The 21,910-nt window shown below is 45.0% G+C and overlaps 1 protein-coding gene across 2 annotated transcripts in view; it reads right to left on the reverse strand.

The window, feature by feature from the left end:
• PSD3 (pleckstrin and Sec7 domain containing 3) overlaps nucleotides 1-21,910 on the reverse strand; it is a 115,573-nt gene that overhangs the window by 44,014 nt on the left and 49,649 nt on the right. For both annotated transcript variants that reach the window (XM_085042283.1, XM_085042282.1), the window contains 2 exons: nucleotides 20,992-21,050; nucleotides 17,264-17,353 (listed from right to left, as the gene is read on the reverse strand). In XM_085042283.1, the coding sequence (XP_084898409.1) occupies nucleotides 17,264-17,353; nucleotides 20,992-21,050 (149 nt within the window). The remainder of the gene's footprint in view (nucleotides 1-17,263; nucleotides 17,354-20,991; nucleotides 21,051-21,910) is intronic.

The raw sequence follows: 21,910 nt of genomic DNA on the forward strand, positions 1-21,910 counted from the left end.
ACTTCAGTGCTTTGACTTTTTACCCCTATTACCCAGAACACAAAGTCCTACTCCTCTATAGCTTACAGCTTTCCCCTTTCTGATAAGTGTTGATCTCTAGTTCTTACCACACCTCAGGCCCAGCACTGATGTAAGCTCCTTGAAGAAACAAGTGCAGAAGGCAAAATAAAAGAAATTGACTGCTGAATAAAGCAGAACAATAGGCAAAATCCTAGGCACCTTCCTTGTTTTAATTCCAATGCTGTTTCCTACAGATCCAATTTGTCCCTTAGAAGACTGCAGTGTAAAAAACAGAGATTTTTTTATGTGTTTGTGGGATTTGTTTGTATTTGTTAATAAACTAGGGAAGTAACATTTTCCTTTTTAAATGGAAGGCTGTAACTCTTTTAAAAACTGCTAAATTCCACCCCCATTTTCCCTTTGGTAAGCAAGCAGGTCCACAAAAACCCCAGATTTTCACAAGCTAGTTGGTACTTTTATTCCAATTGGAAAGAAAAGCAAAACTATGGAGAGAATGCTTCTGAAAATTCCTGTTTATTTTACAAAGCTGCCAAGAAAGAAAAGGTCATTCACCATCCTCGCCTTCCTCAAAATCTTGTCACATGCATGAACCACTGAACCCATTTGAACAGGCTGATTTTGTCATCTGCTGGCTGCCAGTGATGCTGTGACTCAGCCTCTGCATGCAGAAGCAGTGGACAAAAGAAAGGCACAACCAGGTGTGTACACAGGGACAAAGACGTAGCAAATTACCCAGACACTGATCTTGGTAAATCATCTAAATAACAAGTATGCACAGGGCCCCCAAAACCTGGCCAGCCGGGTGCAAGATGCTTGAAGATATCCCAGAGCACTGTACATGTCCTCGCCTTGGAAGGTAACATAGGGCTGGCTCTGAAACAAACTATTGACTTTCTGTACACAATAGCCCATGCAGAAAAGCCTGCCAAGAGGGAAAGGAATATACCACACATGTTTTTTACACCTGCTCTATGCATGAAAGAGGAGCCAGAAACACCTGCCATGAGCAGGTAAATAGGCAAAACTGAAACTAAGTTCACAGTGACAGCAGGGATGACCCATACTGTCTTCACCAGTTCTTGTCACCCATGGTCTTTGCTTGCATGCAGTTTCTCCTTGACTTTTGGAGTCGTTGGGGGAATGATCATCTGATCACGACAGAGAATAGCCTGGGTGGCTTTTGATGCCCCCAGGACAGGTTTCCACTTGTGCTCTGAGCCAAGTGCACACACTTCCCTGCTGCCACTGCCAGAAGCAGCCCTGCCTGGATACAATTCTTCTTCACCTCCAGCTGACAAAGGTATGGCTGATCCCAAGCAGCAAGGAAGCCCCAGACACCCCTCTGGGCAAAGATGTGCTCAATCTTTGCAGTCAGAAGCTCAGTATCTGCCCCAGACACCCAGTACCTGTCCATTGGCTTTGCCCTTTGGAGCAGAGCACTCAGCCAGGCATCAGCTCTGACTCCTGCCATACATGTTTTATTGGAGGAAGGAAAAACAACTGAAGTAGCAGAACCCTACAAAAGTAAACTAGGTTACAGAGGCAACTGATACTAGTCATCACAGGTGTCTGCCTTGAGTCCTAATTGATGTTAATGTGCACATCCTTTGGACCAGGGCATAGCTCTGAGTCATTGCCTTCAGCCAGCTTTGGATGGGGTGCAACACACTGCTGTATACCCCTCCTGGCATGCTGTTTAGGTGGCTACCTGAAGGCTGGGCCTCCCCCAGAAAATACAGATCTATACGACTTCACCACCTGCTATTTGCCACCCTCCCCCAAAACCCAGATCTTGACATTTTCTCCTGTCCTCATGCACAGATCTGTAACACCTGGCAAGGCAAGGATAAGGGTTCTGATCACTGAGTGCCTGTAGCTCCTTGCCAGATTCAAAGCCCACATGCCCTGATTTCTCACGCATTCTCCCCTCTTCTGATGAGGGTGCAGCAAGGATGCCAGAATAGTACCCCAAGAAGCCTCTGCATTAGTGCAAGGCATGGCATGTCTGCTGACATTGCTCTCAATTTTAAATTCCACTGGTTTGTACAACAAACGTTCTTCTAACAAGCCAGCATACATTATTCATAAAACGGCACAGAGCTGTTCAGCAGCATATGGAACCGATGAATGTTGTTTTGGTGTAGGAGGAGATAGGGTTGATAGGAATGTTTTAAGGGGAAGGAAAGGAGATCATTTCACCCAGGGAATTTCAAGTGCGTCACCAACTGGAGGAGAACATTTCGGAGAGAAACTCCTCTGTTAAAAATCTGGTTTGTATGGAGAAGGAGGGGGAGGGGGAGAAAGAAAAAAAAGGAAAGAAAGATTGTGCCAGATATATCATCATGCAACAGAGAAGGATAGTTAGCTGTGGATCCTGAGAGCCAAGAAATTAATGCAACACAAGAAATGTGGCTTCTGTAAAACTGATACACAGGGGTTGCTTGAAAAGATTTGTTCCGTACTTGAAGTGTTTCATCAGTGTTATTGTAAAGGCAGCATACTGAATTATTACAGCTAGATAGAGAAAAGGCTAGAGAAGTGTTTCTTGATAGTAGAGCACCTACACAACCTATTTCAAACTGTTTTATTGGCCCTGTGCATTTGCAGGCAGGACAGGCACAAGTTCTTGGCAATTCAGTCCCTGGCTGCAGAAAAAGAGTCTGCCAGGAGAAAAGACTACTGAGCACACTGGGTCACACGGATGATCCTACAGTCCTTTGACTCACCTGGCATGCAGTCTGGACTTGAGCCTGCTCTCCAGAGAACAATAGTACATAATTCACAGTATCCTTTTCACAGGTTCTCCTGCTGGCCCGAGGCTGCGGTACGTGCCTATAATACACACCCAGGATGCATCACCCTCATGAAGCCTGTATACACGCAGAGGCACTACCTGGTGTGTGTCAAGGAGATGATAGGTACTTGGGCTACCTAGCTTCCCTGACACTGGCAAACATCAACTGCAGGCACCATATTGGCGCTTTGCTCATACTAACTAAAGCATGAGGATACATAATAATCTCTAGCTTTGCAAAATAGGCTGAGTCATGTAAAGGAAGAGGAGTATGTTTCTGAGGCATAAATGGTTTAAACCTGTCCCCTGTCTAAAGTCAGATGAAGCAGTCACAGAAACAGGTCTTGAGCATTGCAATCAGTTTATATGGGGAGCAGATAAAGTACAAGGCAGTCCAGACATGAAGAGGGAAACACACCCACAGAAATACAGAGAGGACAAGTCTACAAAACCAAAGCTTACTTGAGACTGATAAATCTACATGGCATCAGTGTCCAGAAAAGCCTAGCCTAGAACTGAAGACATTTCCTGAGAAGTGATGCACGAACACATATGCAGAGTTACACCGATAAAAAGACCTCCTTTGCCACACTACGTATTAACAACCTCCAGGCTCTTCCACCAACACAACAGCATCAAAGCGCCACAGCTCAATTATACATCAGTTCTCTAAATCAGTGACGTCTGAGCAAAATAAATGGGCAGACAAAGATCTGAAGGGGGAAGAGAGAGATGGAAAGAAAAGGGCTGTCCAAAGTCACTAGACCAATCACTGGCAGAGCCACTTGTCATCTTATCAAACAAGAGGGCATCACTGGAGGGAATGCAGGGATCTTCTCAGCCCTACATAACACAGCGTTTACACATCTTAGATGCACCACAAATACAAAAACCTTTTTTACAAAATAAAGAAGCTGCACAGCAAATTGATACAAAGCTGCAATGTTCTTCCCAACTTATTAAGAAAGGCAAGAAGAGAAGTGGGTATCTCTCAAATAACAATCTACTGCACTCAGAAGGCAGAAATAAGAATTCCCCAGAGGAATGAACACAGAGCTTTCATTACTGCAGTAGTTAACTAACTGTGTCAGACACCATCCCTGGGAGACAGTCCCTGCCCTGAGGACACTACATCATGCATACACAGTGGACACAAAGCCTGGGAGAAGGAAGGCATAGAGATTAAGTAATTCACCCAATGTCAAAAGGCTCGAGTTTTTACCATATGCAGGAGAGTTTTCATGCATAAATCTTCCCACCGAATACTGTGCAATTATTCCCATGCTTAAGGTGAAAGTGATCACAACAGCAAGGTCCCAGAGCATCTGCAAGATGCAACCTTTACTTCGATATTTGTTGGAGAAGCACATACTGCATCAGCAACAGCCTGAGAATGATGGCTGTGCTATTTCTCTGCCCCAACTCAGCAAAACACTGTTTCTTAGATATGGTTAATAAGGTCCTGAAAACAGAGGCTCATTAAATTGAACTGAAAAAGATATTTATTTCTGTTTGCAGTACTTTGTGATCTAAGTTACACAGCTCAGACTCTGAAATGCCATACAACCTGTAAGCTAGCAGAGGGTGCTCTGCTAGGAACTACTGTGCAGCACTGGGATCTTTTCACCATAGCAGGGGAGGTTTCTCTCAGAATAGATAGGAGATTTAGCGAAGAGACAGCACAGGAAGATCCCTGCATATGCCTGCTTGCATGCACACGGACACAAGACATGGTTAAATGCTTGGCTGATGCTTTGAAATATTTCACCCTGATTCAACGCACCTTTGCAAGTGGTTACACACTGTAATCCCATGGGCACAATCAACCAGCAATAAAAATGAAATTGAAGGCACATTTGGTCACTGCATAAAGTTCATCCAACCCTTAGAGACATGTAGCACCTTTGGGAGGGAGATGGCTATTAAACCGCTTGCCAGGAGTTCCTGGGTGCCTCTCAATCATTGTGTGGGAAAAAGGGATGAGGGAAAAAAAAAGACTTGCTGCATGGAGTGGGGGTTGTTTGCTTAGGAATTGAATAATTGGGCTGGGCTGCATGAGGAGACGCTGCACACAGTCACTTTAGCAGCTGGGCATTGCCTATGCTACCAGCCACTACAATACACTAACATATTCCTATAAATGTACAAGCAATGCCTTCCTAATAAATATTGACAGCAATATTTAATCATGCATGCACGTGAGACAATCACCTATCACCCACACCTACTAAACCACAGAGAGGCAGATAAGGAGGAAAAACTATTTTTCTACAGAGAACAATTCCCATTACACGGATAATCCCAAGGACATCACCTGCCAACTCTGGCACCTTTCCCAAGAGCAGAGCTCCAATTAACATTGTCACTAGCAAGTTTTCCCTGTTTACTATTGCAACAAGCTCAGTGAAAGGGCATTCAACTAAGCCCCAATCACTATAACACCAGAGCTCTTTCACCTTCAGGTCTCTCCTCAAATGCAGAGATTTTTTTTTCCTGACCTGACAGCAATTCTGTGATCACTGCAGATCATCCAGAGCTCTTAAATCCTGCAAAGCATAACGTTTTCACAACACTAACCCCATGCCTAACCAAGCAAAACACTTAAATAATATTTAGTTATTTACCTTGCTTTCTTTAGTAGAAAACTCAGAGGAGTTGGAGATTTTCATAGATTTTGACCGATGGGACTGCCGCCAGAGAGATTCTTCTCGGGAGTATTTCACCGAACCTGTGGCTCTCACCCGGACTTTGCTGGTGCTCTGAACACTGTTAACTCCAATCATTTCTGAAAGTGAGTGTATGGGATGGGAAAGAAGAAAGCTAATGGAACTTCCCAATCCCCTGCAGAGGAACTGAAAAAGGTTACGTCTGGAGAGCCCAGGCTCAAGCAATCAGTGTTTGCTTAAAGCACACTAGGCTGTTTTCTCCAGCATCTTCAGGCACACTGTTTGGAGCCAGCCTGATTGTTCCAGGCATTGCTCACGTCACTGGACAGGAGAAAAAAAAGAAAAAGAAGAGGCTGATAGAAACTCCTCCCCTGCTCTGCTCCACTCCTCTCTCCAGCATCAACTCCCCCTTCATACACACACCAACAGTGAGAGGGAGAGAGGTGGAGAGAAAGATGCTGGAACAAATGCCAGCAGATCAAGCAAGATATTCATTTTCAGTTCACGCGGCCACACTTCCCTGCCTGCAACAGCCTGTCATGCTCATTACTGCCTGCAATAATAAAGAACACTGTAAAAAGAGTCTTCAATCACTTGCCAGCTACAGGCTTCTGGATGTGAGAAATACTGATGGATTCCCAAAGCACCGGAGAAAATAGTGAAAACCCCCAGTACCATAATGAAGTACTGGCATGCCCCAGAGAGATAAATCAGCAAATTTCCACCACTCTAAGTCTTTGCACTCATTAGCCAGAATCCTCAGGGTGCCTTCCCAGGGTGCAAGTGAAAGTAAGACCTCTTTCACACTCTAAAAGGGGCTTAGGGGAAAACAGATGACTTTTCCAAAGCGATCAGTGCAAACCATTGGCAGAGCTGTGAACAAGCAGCTGGGGACTCATCTCCCCACTTGGCATCCAGGAGAGCTGCAGCCATACCCCTCCACCCACCCACTGCATGCTCCAGTGGCTGACCCCACAAGCGATGCAGCTCCCAGGCGACACCATGTTTCTCCCTTGTGGCAAACGCATACAGCCTAGTGATGGGAGGGCCATTGCCACTGCCGGAGGCACCACTCCAACTCACAGGATCCTGGCTCCGGAGGCCAGGCATGCTCGTGGTGCCCAGAGCCCCTCTCCCCCGTGCAGGGGGTGAGGGGAGAGGCTCATGCCAATAGGAGCTGACACTCTTACTGAGGGGTGGATGCGCTACATAGGGAAAAGAAAGATGTTTACCTCAATGTTGCAAAAGCACCATCATTTCTGGCTCCTGGAGACCCAGAGTGCAGCAGACTGTGCATTGCCATGGCAACGTGCTCCAATGTGAGAGAGAGAGAGAGATTGCTCCGCTCTACTCTGCTCAGCACAGGACTGTGACAGCTGCCGACACACACTGGGCAGGTGGAGCAGCTGGTGTGAGCAGCTAGGCTAAAGTGGACAATGGGGACATTGTCCCAAACCCAGAAAAGGCAACCAGTTTGTGCCAGGGGAGCACGAGGAGCTGGAAGACTCTGCGGCAAGGGGACCTTGCAGCAGGCTAACACCAGGTTCGGCAACCTGCCCTGTACCACCGTATCACTAGGCAGGGCAAGGACAGCAGCAGTGGTGTTGGGGTCTGGGGGGCACGAGAGCCTCTCATCCCATTTGCACCATGACACACAGGGAGCAAGTCTGTGAGCGCAGAGATGAGGCACTGCTGCTCTGCCATGCTGAGGTAAATGTCCTGTACTGAGATTCATCAGGCAGCCAAAAGCTGGGTAAAGAGGCTCCAGTATCCATTCACATCTGAGTCCCATTCTGTGTCTGCCAAGCAATGCGAAGGCAAAGTGAGAGTTTGCTCACCCTATGTCATGTGCTCAACAGCACCCAGGGGTAGGTTAGGTGCAAATAAACTGAGTGGAGTTTTCCCCTGGTGACCTCTTCCCAGTCTTTTGCAATCAGGGAGTTACATCCTTACTGGGCAAATGGCTAGATGGCCACATGATAGTCCCAGATGCATTTTTGCTCATAAAAGATGCTGCTGTCTCCCCAGCATGCAGCAGCCTTTCTGATAGCACTAACCCTTTGCTCATGTTGCCCCAAGGATGCTACAGGTGCAGGTCCTTCCCACTTATTGCAATAGGTGTGGGCCATGCTGAAGGACAGCACTCAGTGGAACAGGGAACAGGTAATGCAATATCAACCCAAAAACTGTCCCTCGGGTGAGACACTTCTAATTCCTTATAGGTTCTTCCTCTGTCCTGCCTGAGACACAGATTTCTTCCCTTCTGGCCAATAAGAAAAATACATTTTCATTTCCACAACAGTCAGATCTAGCAAGTCCATCCCTACGTCACACGTAAAGAACAAATTCCAAATGTGACCCTTTTTTACTCAAATCTGTCATTGCTAGAGGATAACTGAAAGGAACCTTTTTTTCTGGCAATAAGCACGCTCTAAGTTACTTCTGCCACTTTCCAAAAAAAGGTTTTATATTACTTAACCTATGTGAAATTATCCACTGCTTGAGGAGAAGCTTTTCAAAGAAAATCTCTTCTTAGAGGAAATTTGCACTGCAGTCAAACTGCTCCAGATGAGCTAAGCAGCAGGTCCTGACAGGTGCTACGTAAATGGCCACAAATCACTCTCTACCCTAGCAGCCCCCTGCCTAGCAGATTATTCTTGCTCTCAGATTTATAAAGCCAACTCCCCAAGCACCCTCAACACATCTGAAATAATTATATTCCCTAAATATCACACACAGACCTAGGCCAGTGTCAATTACGCAGAGCAATTTTATTATTAAACACAAGCTAGACTGAATGAAAGCAATATTTCTGTTCTGTTGCCCACAGCACAGCACCATCACTGCTGCCTAATTGCAGCAGTTCACTTAGCATTCTCTGAGCTGAAGTTAGCAGATCCTCAGGTAGGACAGGAACCTTACTTAAAAAAGGAAACAGTCTGTTTTTGCAGCAGTCCAAAACTCCAAAGATGACAGGATGTTCTTTTTTCTTTTTTTTCCACTGAATATGGAAAACACTGCTCAGCTCACACTCTCCCAAAGAGAGAGCCTCCTGAAATCATGCATTTGAAGCCTTAAATGTGTTCACATTGGGGATTCAGTTTAGATTTCATCGGTGTCTCTGATTTTCATCAGCAAGTGATAATACAATCTTGTACTCCTGACTGAGCCAGTATTCTGTGTACACACTAATTGTATTCTGGGGAAAGACCATTCTTCGACATTAGAGAAGACCCACCATTTTAGAAATTAGTATGCACACATGATTGATTTATGTCTGTAACTGAGCAACAGGGATTTCTGAGGGAGAAGTGGGTTTGTTAAAATAAATACAGGGATAGAAGGGATGTTTTTAAAGAGGGGCTGAAATAGCCTGCAGTATCAGAAAAATCAAAGCTGACCACACCCAGGGGACCCCCACATGTGTCAAGAATTCATGATCTTCCTCTTGTTCAGCAAAGAGGTGGCAGGAAAGGAGTAGAATGTAAATATTCATTTAGTCACCAGGGTGAGCAAAAGGATTGTAACCCTCTCTATGGACCTTCCCTACCAGCTCCTCTAAGGAACAAACCATAAACCAGCAGGAAAATTTTAAATTTTCAAAACAGATGCAGGAGCAGAAAATGAGAATCTGTATTATTCCTTCCATCTCATCCTTTTAAAGGCACACAAAAGCTCTACTCTTGTCACAAGGCACTATGTCAGACCCCATCACCCATAAAGGAAAATGGGCAGCTGTTCCAACTTACCCTGAAGTAAGCTCCTTCCCATCTGTTCCTCCCACCAGTCAAGTTTCCCTGAGAGGCAAAACGTACTCAGTCCTTGCTTGGCCCTCCTAATGTCATTCACCGAATCAACAACACAAAAAGAAAAACTGCAGAATTCAAAGTAAAATTCAGTATCGGCTTTTGAGGTACAAACCTAAGGACCCCATTACTGTATCTGAAGAACTACAACGTCCTCAAACAAAGTCACAAGAATCCATTAACATCACTTAAGTCTGACATCAATGACAAATACAAAAAACAAAAGCTGAAAAAATACATAAACGTGCATATCAATTACTTAAAATATACCCTCAAAAGCTAGTAACATGTTTGTGTAGAATGGAAAGGTAAAACTATTTAATACTTCCACTAAATACTGTTTGTTAAATACAAAACATTAAATCGTCCCTTCTTCCTTCATCTTTCCTTCTTTCCTAATCTTGCTTTTTCTTCTCCTCAAAATGGAAAGGAAGGGCAAAGTTAATTTTGATGGATAAACTACTGATACACAATGGCTACAGAACTAGAGCTTAGAACTGATCAACAGTAACATTCCTGTAATATTAAGATAATTATTTCTGAGGTCTGCTGACTAGGGGGAGCTGACAATCAAGATTAAATCTAAATGTCTCCTGTGAACAGCAGAAATACTACAGAAACCACTTCATTTCTACATGCATAAGCAACCAGGTCAACAGGAATACTAGCAGGAATGGTGGAAGAATGATGGATTACTGCATGAGGGCAACTGAACTATATCTCTTTTAGGTTACATGAGAAGCAGGCTAAAAGCACATCCGCAACCTGGAGGCTCCTGGTCCCAGCACAAGTCTTAACAACTGACCTTTTACACCAATAAGCCCCTAGAAGTGCGCAGAGTGACAAAACTACAATGGAAGATCAAATCAATCCTGGTAGCATTGTATCTCTCTGGGATCCATGCCGCATCTTGTGCCAAAAGAAACCACTCCCAAGGTAACTGCCCTGCTGAGAATGATCCCACAATAAGGAGACCACAGGTTTAATGAAAATAAGCTGTTGGATAATAATAGGGATGCAAAGAAATCATGCACGCTGTTATCCTGATCAGCACAGCAAGTGAAGAGATGCCTTTAGCCATCTTCATGTTCCTTGCAGCAAACCTGAAAACAGCTGTTTCATGGACTAGATGTTGTACTTCCTGGCAAAGCACTATAGTATCCAAGGGAAAAAGTTTCTCTTCTTGAATTCCTCCTTTTAAGAATTATCATCTGCTGTCAACAGAGGTCACAGAAATTAAGTGCACCATGTAGTAGGCACCAACTAATGTAGACCACCAGGTTCCTCAAGTTAAAGCTGCCAAATGCAGCTACAGAAAACAGCAGCACTTTGAACAAATCCCTAAAAGCATCAAAACCCTAAAATTCTGCACAGCTGTGATGGAAACCCACAGGAAAGTGATTCAAGAACTGATGCAAAGCCTACAAACTATCTCAGATCAGCTGCAAACTACCTCTGCCTCTGTCCCTGCAGTGAACATGCTTAGAGTCAACAGCACAGAAACAAACCCCTCACCCTACCCCTAGAGATCTACCTTTAAAGAAAAAAAAAAACAAACCAACCAGCCTCCAAGGCTTCTCTCTGACTCAAGCAGCAAATACAACATCAACAAAAACAAAAAGGGGGAAAGGAAGGGGAGGGCAAGGAAGTGGGGGGAGAGGAAGTGGGCAAAAAGAAAGGGAGGGAGCAGAAGAGGGTGAAGTGGGAGAAGAGAGGGGGAGAAAGAAAACTGAGACCATTCCGAGATCCGCACACATTTCAAGTGGGTGCCACCTGTGCTTGTAGGTACTGCACTATGGAAGGGGGAAAAACAGACATAGCCTTTGACATCCCTTTTCTCCGCAATTCCATCTACCCTATGGAGTCAGGTCCAGCTGCCTTGCACCAAAAGCAGGTGAAATCCTTTCTATCTTCACCTTCCAGAACCTACCCGTCAACAGGAAAGAAAACTGATGCCTTGGATTTGCCAGTATTCATACAAGGATCTTGTGACTAGTTAATCATACAAGAAAGAGTGACCTCGGAAGGAAACGAAATATTCCACTTAACATAACACGAAAGGAGAAAAAAAAATCAGAATTTAAGGAGCAGACTAACACTCTTGCTTGAAAGCAAATAGTGTAACTGGGTCAGAGAGAGAATAGTCCAATGTTATTTGAAAAGTGTGGTGACAAACAGAAGGAAGGAATACCAAAGATTTATACAGCAATAATCCTGAAGCTGGTATAAGGAATGTTCTCTCCTCTTCTTTTTTTTCTTTCTTTTTTTTTTTTTTTAAATATGGTATAAATCATATTCCTACTCCTCCTTCCCTTGAGATGCAGCACAGAACTTAAATTTCAAGCAGATCAGTGGGTGGAAGATCAAAGAATGTTTTTCAGAATTTGTTTTCTACCTACATGGAGGTGGGAGTAATATGTCATAGGGACCAAAATGTATGTGTGACATTGTATTAGAGATTTCCCAGCCTGAAAAGAGCCCAAAATTCCTCTTTTAAAGTGGCAGAGTGCATCACTCCTGGAGACTACCAGTCTGTATCCTCCACACTTGACAACTGACATTCATCCTTGGGAGCTCCTATGCATTTCAGTTAAAGTGGGAGACAAGTGACAGCCTTGGCTATCTGACAGGCTGGAGAAGCCAAACATCAAATAATTCCCTCGTCTGATCAACCGGGACAAGACACTACAGAGAGCTTGCCTCCACAGATGAAAATTAACCCCCCAAATGTTCGTAATGAGCCTGGTATTGAGCCACATAATTGCAGCCAGTAGTAATGGAAATTCTTAGCTGACTCTGCTTGGGTTTCACTCCTTGCTGACACAAAAGCCTGGCAGGCTAGGTGAGATCTTCTGAATAACAATTGGAAAATAAAGAGGTGAAAGGCTGAAGGAGCAAAAATAATGAATTTCAAAAATAAGAAATGCAGATTGTGAAAGCAGAAACAGGTCCATCCTGAAATCCAGGCTGACTCCTAGTAAGATAAGTAATCCCTAATACCACCCTGAAACTATGCAGAACAATCCTTATTCCTGGATCACCTTTAAAAATTTTTATGTTTTAAGCCTTGTTTAAAGCTCTGCTTTCCCTGCTCAGAGACACAGTTGGTATTAGGCTTTTGCTATTATGAGACTTTCTTCAACTCAATACCTGGATTTATTTGACTTGAGGAAAAATATATAGATTACAGATTTTTCTTTTAATGTGCATTGAAGTTAAGTTCCTGAAATGCAAAAATAAAATATATTTGCATTTCAACAGGGCAGGGAGGTGTCAGGAATCTCTGTAATTCAAGGGACACAAAGCAATACACACACCAGCGTAAGCTGGTCCAATTCACAGTTTGGGACAGGCATGCTTTCAGTGGTTATTACTCTTTAACAGGACAAATGACAACATCCCAAAAACTCCAAGCTGAAGTAAGCAAGAGTTATCACAGCAGGAAGGTTCTCAGCAAAGACGGAGAGAAGACAAGCCGAGTGCTCCCTCCAGTCACTATGGATCTGTGGCTACTCAGAGAAAGAAAGAAAAGTATGCATTCACCTAAAAAAAAGCTATTTAAGACAAGGATTAATGATTTCATCCTGCATTCCCTGACTTTTATACTGCCAGATTAGACTCTGTTGTCTCCTAGCAGCTGAAAGGGGCCTTCAGTAACAGATCTTCCATTTCATACAGATAAGAAATGGCCCAGAAATACTATTTCCAACAAAAGTATTTTTAAGAGAAAATCTTTATTTTGGGGAAGAAACAAAGAGGCAGAGCTCTGTCTTATTCAGTGGAGCAAAGACAGTTGGTCCTCTACCTCCTCTGCCCACTGCTGCAGGGTGTCACAACAGTCAATGCAGTCCTCCTGGGACCATTCCGGCATGCCATCACCTGCTCTTACCTCCCCAACTTCATCCCTCCGAGGTTTCCCTCGGAGGTGGGAATTTCTTGTGAAAATTTTTTGTGAAAAAGCCATGAAATGGATGAAGTACAGAGACTGCTGATGAGAGCAATTAGAGTGTACACAGCAGTCCAATTAGTTTGAGTTCCCCTGCACAAAGTGGGGACTGAGGGTGTGCAGGGACGAGTTAGCCACCTGATGCTCATTCTCTTCTCTCTGCTAAATACCTGAAATTATTGGAATGGATGAACTAAGATGCCAATAATTCTCTTTAAATTAAGTGTTTGCTTTGGAGGGCTTTCAAAGGGAATTAAAAAAAGAGAGGGAGAGAGAGAGAAGGCAGAAAGACAGTGGCAAAAAAAACCCTTTAATTAAAGTGCAGGGAACTGCCAGCAACATGAGATAAACCCTATTTTGCAGCCTCTATAGGAAATTGCATATCCCAGGAATCCTGATCAAGAATTCAGATTGTTTAGGAAATTAAGGACTGGTTCTTCAAAAGAGTTCAGCACCAGCAACTACAAGTTCATTTGGTCACTTCATTATAGTGCTTCTGCAGGAGATAAGGCCTACCCAAATGTCTTATCTCCATCAGCAGCCCCTGACAGGATGACTCTAGCCAAGCCCCTGTAGAGCATCCCAGGTCCCTCAGCATGATGGAGGTTCTCAGAGAGTACAATGGGTCAGTGAGGAGCTGCCACCCCTACCAAATGACACACAGCCAGGTATGCATTCCTCACATCCACTGTGCATGTCATGGGGCAGCACCGCCACCAGTCAGCCCATGTCAGAAGTTGGGTGATGCCCCTGATTCCACGAATGAGGTGTCTTGGACACTGTAAGTGCAGAGGATGTTTACTTATGCAGGACAGGTGGTGCTTTGCACACAGCCTAACAACAGAATGCCCCTCCCAGAACACTGCCTAACAAAAGCAAGGATCCTTAGAGATGCCTTCTTGCACACTCTCTGAAGACCACAGAAGATACTTTCTCTCCTTACATATGAAAGGCTTGTTACTGCCAACTTCCTGGAGTGGACTTCCACAAACCTTGTCTCAAGATGACAAGAGGAAAACATAGTGGCCAGCACCGTACCAGAACTTTATTTGTGGGGCCACACTGCCCACAGGAATTGAAGCAAGCGTGTATGGCCAAATCAGGCTCTTTCCAAGCCAACCTCCTCCTCATTCCAGAAAATCTTGTGAAGCCCAACTCTGAAGAAGCCTATGGTCACACAATACAATTCCTTAGGGTATCATTGTGAAGACGTTATCATCACAGCAGATTAAAGCTGGTATGAGCATGTGAGAAACAAACCACTCCTACACTGCAGTCATGAGGTTCTTGACATTGCCAAAATGTCAGACTGATTTTGTTTTCTTTCCAGTGAGGGACATCCTAGCCATTGCTTCCCTTTCCACAGATATATGTGATGAATACATGACTACTGCAAGTAGACCCCATGGGGAGAACTGTGCTTTTAATCACAGTTTGGCATATTTGTCTTTATGGGTCTTAACTTTAAAAGCAACCTCAGATCTGACTAAAGGAATGAGGAAAATGGAAAGGCAATTAATCTTTGTGCAGATGGATGTACAAAAGCAAAACATTTTTCAATGTTAAATGAACAAACGGCAAGACACAAGGTGAGCAAGATCACATTAACATTTCTCATTTCTACTTTCAAACCAGAGTGAAATATCTGTTCTCAAAGCACAACTAGTGACACACTGTGAATCAGGTCATGAAGGCCTTGTGGTTTTTTACCAAAAGTGTTCTTGTTGTTGGAAAAAATAAAACATTGAGATAGCTCCCCCGTGGAGGTGGAAAGAAAGGAGTAACTTGATCTAATATCCCAAGTTTTCTGAGGCTGATCACACCGAAGTGTGTCCATCCTCACATATGGTCTGCCCCTTGATGTGCTATTTTCCTGTCCAGACAAAACACTCAGGGCCACAGTCTGCACTCAGCAGCACTAAGGGTGAAGGGACTGACTGATGGCAATGTTTGACTGATGCATGTCAACTGACTGTCCTGGATAGCGCAAGCATGCACATTTGCACCCCTGACTCTGGGAACTGGATCCACAGAAAATGCTGCACAGAGCTTCACAAGCCCTGGATGAACACTCAGCTTTCCCTGGACTTCCTTTGCCTCCGCCAGTGCTCAGCTTCGCTCCGGGGCTCAGCAGAGCTGCAGAGCTTCATACAGGGGTGCAGCAGGGCCACGAGGAGAACACAGCGAGACTGCAGAGGCAGGAAAGCCCACTCGCTTCACCACGGGTCTGCATTACTCACCAGTGGGTGCTCAGGACCTCACTCCCACAGGGACACACTGCCACCCTGTGGAAACAGCTCTTCCTCTCCCAGGCAGCTGGGCAAGGATGCAGGCAGGAGGCTCACAGCCCCACCGATGCTCAGTGGCTACACTGCTAATGCAGCAGCAAGCCATTTGTACGTTGGTGCTGTGCTGAAGCAGGGCGCTGAGAATTTAATTTATTGAGACTAATGCAAAATTAATTTCTGCTAAGTCTTTGTCACCGCACAGTTAGTGGCAGCATGGCTGCTGTGATCACAGTAGCACAATTACTTGTGCTCACTCCACTCCCCTCCACTGATAAATTAAAAAGCAAGGGTCAGTTCATCAAATCTTCAGACAAACCAGATGAGAAACCAAGGCTGGGAGCCACCCCTGGCCCCAAGACATCAAGGCAGCACTCAAAAGAGGGCAGAAAGCCTTAAGCAAAGTGGGACACCAACACTGAACTTCTCCCTTATGTTTACATCCAAAAAATCCTGAGCCCGGCTATTTGATTTGGGTGAGGAGTCAGACATCCCTAGCATTAGCAGGTGATCACTAAACACCAAAATACAGTCCCAACTACATAATTCTGTCAGCAGGAAAACAAACACCAGGTGAGCACCAGTGGAAGTCTCTCATCAGTACACTCAGAAGGTTATTTAAACACAGTCTGGAGATCTATTTATTCAATACGGGCTGTAATTAGCCTGCAAATTAATCTCAACACATCCCTCTATGGCAAACTGAGAAATGAGATTCCTTGGGGGAAGAAATAATTTAAGTGTGGCTGCTGACAGATGAATACTCTGTATACAGATTTAAAAATTAAAGACATTAGATCTAAAATAAAGTTTATATTCCCAATTACTTAGTAAGAACTGAGGCAAGAGGGCCCAACAAAAAGCTCCCTGAAGAGGCTGAAGAAAATGAAGAAATTACCAGTACTAAAAGACAAACTCTGCCACTTTCAACTATGCAGGTACATCTGTATTTCACAATGGGCCTGACACAAAACCCTCAGAGGAGATAGCAGCTCATTTGATTTACTTCAATAGGCATTGGGTCACTCTCAGATGCAACAGCTTACTTTTATTTCCATTACAAAAAAAATAAGTTATGAACTCCAGTGCACCTGTCTTCATTCAAACAAACTGCTGTTTCATGCTAGCAATCAGAAAAAAGGAATTAAAACATTCTCATTATTACTGACAATAAAATAAGGTTTGTCCTGCTCAGCCTCTTCCCCTGTTCTTCAGATTTAACTCCTGGCACAAACCTAATGAACAAAAGCAGAAGCAACACAGCCTGTGCCAGACAGCACATTATAATCTGAAATTACATCTCCAGCTCTAATGTGAATACCCCAAAGCACCTCTGATGAGCAAACACACACGCTTTCCAGATTGTACGCAGAGATCAGGCTTAGCCCTTATGTATTTGCAGTCAGAGCCAACTGGCTGCTTCTGTCCGCTGTAATCAGGAGACAGCAGTCAGGGTTGGCATGACCACAGGAGTTTACAAGGCACACAGCTCTGGGGCCAGACCTGCTGCAGCTCAGTCTCACCCTTCTGCACTGCAGAGAGTCTCCTCCATCATCAAGTGAAGGCAAGAGGGAAAACAACAGAATATATTATCAACTGTATACATTATGTATGTTCTGGGAGGAGAACCATGCCCATCACTTGTCATGTTTGACAATTAAGATTCAGAAAATGCAAGATGGGTTTTCTGTTTTGAACCATCTTTCAGTAAAAATGAAACCCACATTCTGCAGTTAATTCCTTACCTTCAAGAGCCCTCTCGGGAAGTCTTTGCCATCATTCATCCCCTGGAGGTTAGCAACAAACTCTTGGCAGGACATCCTTTTCCCAATGTTCTGTAAGAGATGGCAGAGAAACACAGCATCATATTCCTGTTGCTTTCCAAAATGACAGGAATGAGCAACATCAGATTAAATGCATCTTCCTGCTCTCCTTTAAGCCCAAGCCAGGTAGTACTGAGAAAGCATTCATGAGATTACTCATAGATGAGCATCTTTGTATGCACATAGCTAGAAAAGGGAAGGTGCTTTTGCACCCAAGGCCCACCCCCCCCACCAAAAAACCCCCTAGCTTAATACTGGGGGTAATGAAGAGAAAAATTATGAAGCTCTTTGATATCTGCATGCTGTTATACATCCCCATGTCTCCAGAAGCTCAACCAGTCCCTGATGGAAAAACTCTACTTGAGTTTCCTGCTATGCGACACAAGGAAACATTGACTACGGCCCTTTCCAGACCGTTCACTTACAATTTCCAATGTTCCCTTCCAGTGGCAACTGCCCTGAGTTGGAGTGTGATGCCCAGGAGTGGCCATTACATTTTCTGATTCACAGCCTGAGGCTGCTTTGACATTTCCATAGGCTTGCTCTCTTTTCTGTCTTCCTGTCTAAGTTTCAAACTGAAAGTTGTCCAAATAAGCCACAAATGGGAAAGGACCAGTTATGTCCATGTAGGAGCCAAACTCCATCTAGAGACTTGAGGCTGCCCTAAACTGCTTTTGAATCCCATTCTCTATCACCCCTCAGAGAAAGTGTCAGTACTCAGTCCCTCAGGTGCTAGAAGTTCCCTGCTTAGCATTTGGGGAGCCTTGCGAGTAGGCAGCAATTACAACACTGCATTGACAACAAAGGACACCAAAGACATCTGAGGAAGGGAAAGGAGCCTGACATGAGCTGTGAAACATGGTAAAGACAGTGGGGAATACAGAGCTCTGAGATGGTCAGGGTATCTTTGAGGATGGCACACTGTCAGTCAGGAGATGGAGGTGAAGATGACTTTTCCACTGTCAGGGTATGCTTTGTCTGCAGAAATACAGCGGAAGAGTTTTGTGTGATCTTTGTCTTGGGCTGGGAGTAGGATCCCAAATAAACACAGGACTGGAGCCCAACGAAAGGCACCAGCTGGTAATTAAGACCATTCAATGTTAAGAGTTACGTGATAGCACAGTGCACATCCTCTATTTCCCTTCCATAATGTGTGATCAGGAGAGTAGGAAAACGACCATGAGCCTCACCTAGCCAATAAGGAAGATCCCATAGCCTGAAGCCAGTACAAACCCACAGGAAGAAGGCAAGCAGTAACACTAGAACAATGCTTGGCTTCCCGCAACAGGACAGTTCCTGACAACACAGACTGGCTGTAACCCTGGCTCTCTGCTTGCTAAGATTGTAGAACACAGCTCATAACTGCAGTCTTTAGGTGCAGGCTGGAGTTGGTCTAGTAGACTTGCAAGTGCTTTCCTCTCTCCCTGCAACTTCAGCCTGCTTCCATTTGTTTCCTCCACACAGTAGTCTGCAGCTTCCCCATGCTGACCAAAATCAATGCCAATGTGGCATTGCAGACAAATGGCTGTTTTGCTCCAGCACCAAATATAACATCTCCATACAGGGCCACAGAAGTTCCAGAAGATGTGCCTGGTGATCTAAGAGATACCTCAAAACTCTCTAGCACCAGTCTGGGGGATGACTTCCGTGCAGAGAAGCAGGCATGCACTTCCAAGACACACCTAGCAGAAACTGTTCAGTTACAAATAGAAAGAAGTGTGGCAAGACAGGTAAAATAAAGGGGATAAGTAAGAGTTCATCTACAAGAGTTAAAGGGAAGTGTGAACTGAAGGAAGAGCAACTGCATTACAGCCGTACAAGCAGTGGAGCTTATTGTGAAATAGAAATGTCTGCGCTTATGATCAGTATGTCAGCAACAAATGGAGCTCAGTGTAGACAAAGCCCCGTGACTCATTTGCTTCTGCTCCAGCAGAATCCTGGTAAAGATGGGGCAAAGCATTATCTTTGTTAGGAAACAGGCAATTAGGCATATCTGCAAGGGCTGCATTCCAAGTCAAAAATGCCAAACTTACCACCTATGAGGAAAAATGCAAAGCAATAAGAGGAAGACCAAAATTACAGGAGATCAGAGGAGTTGGAGGGAACACAGACACACACCCATGGACAAAATACAAAAGGAGTCTACTATAGCTTCATATACCTTATCACACAATATCAACTGCCAGCAGGATAAGCCTCCAAAGTTACACACTGCAACAACCAGAGTCAGCAGCAGCAATGACGGGTTACAGCCAGATCGTTTACCCCAGTACCTATTGCAGACAGCAGGAACACAGTAGGGCCCACAAAGTTTCACAGGGAGCAATGGGAATTGCTGCCAGGCTGATGCATGACCATTTGGTCTCTCCCCCTGGACTGTGAAGCCAGGCAGGCTGGAAAGCAGGAGCCCCAGGCTGCTCATCACTCTGGGGAGTGGGATACCTGTGCAGGAAGACTCAGGTGTGCTCAACAGAAGTTATGTGTGCTAAGAGGCAAACTGGGGCACATTCCGGTACCCCACCCCGCTCAGCTTCACGTGTGACTGACAACACCCTTCAGTAGAGAAGGCTAAACCTTCAGGGAAAAAAATTTTTCACAAGTCCCTTCCCCCTCCTGCTTCCACAGCCTTCAAAGCCATTCAATTAGTAGGAGGTGGGTCTCAAAACTCCTAGAGAATATGCAAACCTTGGTTTTAATACCTGCCCCTACAGGGGCTGAGCAGCCCTTTGAGACACACCCAGGCTGCCTCCATGTCCTGCTGCCTGACCCAACACCCTTAATATGTAAGAGCTTAATGTGTAAGGGACACCCACCTGGAAGAGCCCTTGCAGGTGCAGTGGAAGGGCAGAGAGAAGCCCCAGAGCCACCCATCTGAAGCCACTGCTTTTGCTTGCTATCATGCCACGCTCCCTGTGTATTCCTCACTCCATCCTAACTCCAGGGCAGAGGAAGCCTCTCATCAGCATGGGAATACCTTGCAGAGCAGGTGTATTGCACCATGGGTGCTGAAATACCTATCCTAAGGCTGCTGGCACTGTGCAGCACTGTGACTAAGAGGGCTCAAACCAGAATACTATTTCCCCCAGACAGCCAGTGGGGAGAGGTGTGCAGTGCAGGAACACAGGGCTCCCTCTCAGCATGCCCACATCCCCCCATCCGATCTCTTGGCTCTGAGTACACCCACCATTTGTCTGAGCAGAACTCTGCTTCCACCAGACCTGGCCCCTGCAACTGCATACTGCAAACACCACCTTCTCTTTGTGACCTCCCCAAAATTTCTTCACCTCCCATCTTTATTCTACCTTCCCACATGTTTGTACATACTGTAAGGGGAACCTAACCCCAAGCACAGCTTCCTGCTCAGGGCCTGCTGCAGCAAGGATGGTAAGCACACCAGAAAGATGGGCCTGAGGACAGGGAGTATGCTCAGACATTATGGCAAAGCCAGGCATAATGCCAGTTTACACATAACTGATCAAGCTATGCTGGAAAGGTCTGCCCAGGACAACAGCCTGGGAGTGCAGCCTTCTCACTGTTTGCTGTCTGCAGAGGCTTTAGAAGAAGGCCACCAGCATGGGGACTGCCAGAAGACCATCCTATCCCAGCATGATGTGGGTAGGAGCAGTCTACATAAAGCTGTGCATACTCACATGGCCATGCAGGTCTGTGTTCAGCAGCATCATGGCACACGTGAGACAGTGAACTCCATCTGCAGAAAGAGACATAACCAGAGTCACATGCAAAACTACAGCTGGACCTTTAATAAGCTGAAACTGAGCCTCAAAGACTAATTGAGTCTGTTCCCTTTATGAGAACCTGTTTTATCAAGAAACACACATAATTAAATAAATGAACAATGAGGTCACCACAGAGCTGCCACCAGAACAGCCTTTCTTTCATCCTTTAGTAACTGTCAAAACTATCCTTGGATGAGGATACCCACGGATAAGGCAAAACAGACAGGACACCACAGTGTCACTCTTTGCTTGCTAATAACAATGCTACCATCTGAATCAACACCTTTTTCTTAATTTACTTCAGTGCAGAAAGGGAAAAGTAAAATACGTTCATTCTTGTGTGCAGAGTGGGTGCAGCAGGGTATCCTTTTTTTCTCCCCCTCTGGCTCCCTCCTCATTCAGAACTTAATTAGACTGAATTTTAGAGAACTACAGTCAGCTATTTTTGCTGCCTTGACTCCTTGTTAAGTAGAGAGCACTCCAGAGGTTTCTAAACTGGTCTTATGGCTGAGGCCTTCAGCAATAAGCCAGATTTACAGAACCACAAAATAGAGTTGGAAGGTGTGATTGACTCTAGAAAAAGTTACTGGCTCAAAACGACTGAAATGCGTGTGTATGGGGGCAGCTCTGCAGAAAACTCCACACCCCACCCCTCTGGAGCCTCTAGTCCAGGACTGCCATCAATCACTGGCACACTGAAAGCAATGCCCCACATCCTGCCCTGAAGCCTCAGTCAAGTCCCAGGGTGGCCAGATGACTGGAAGCCCTCCCGGGGGTTGTTTGCCACAGAACGCCAGAGCAGACCCCAAGATGTCATTGTGTCCCTATAGTT

This window comes from Lichenostomus cassidix, chromosome Z (assembly GCF_008360975.1).
Source record: "Lichenostomus cassidix isolate B80296 chromosome Z, HeHo_3.0, whole genome shotgun sequence".
Classification (NCBI taxonomy): Eukaryota; Metazoa; Chordata; class Aves; order Passeriformes; family Meliphagidae; genus Lichenostomus; species Lichenostomus cassidix.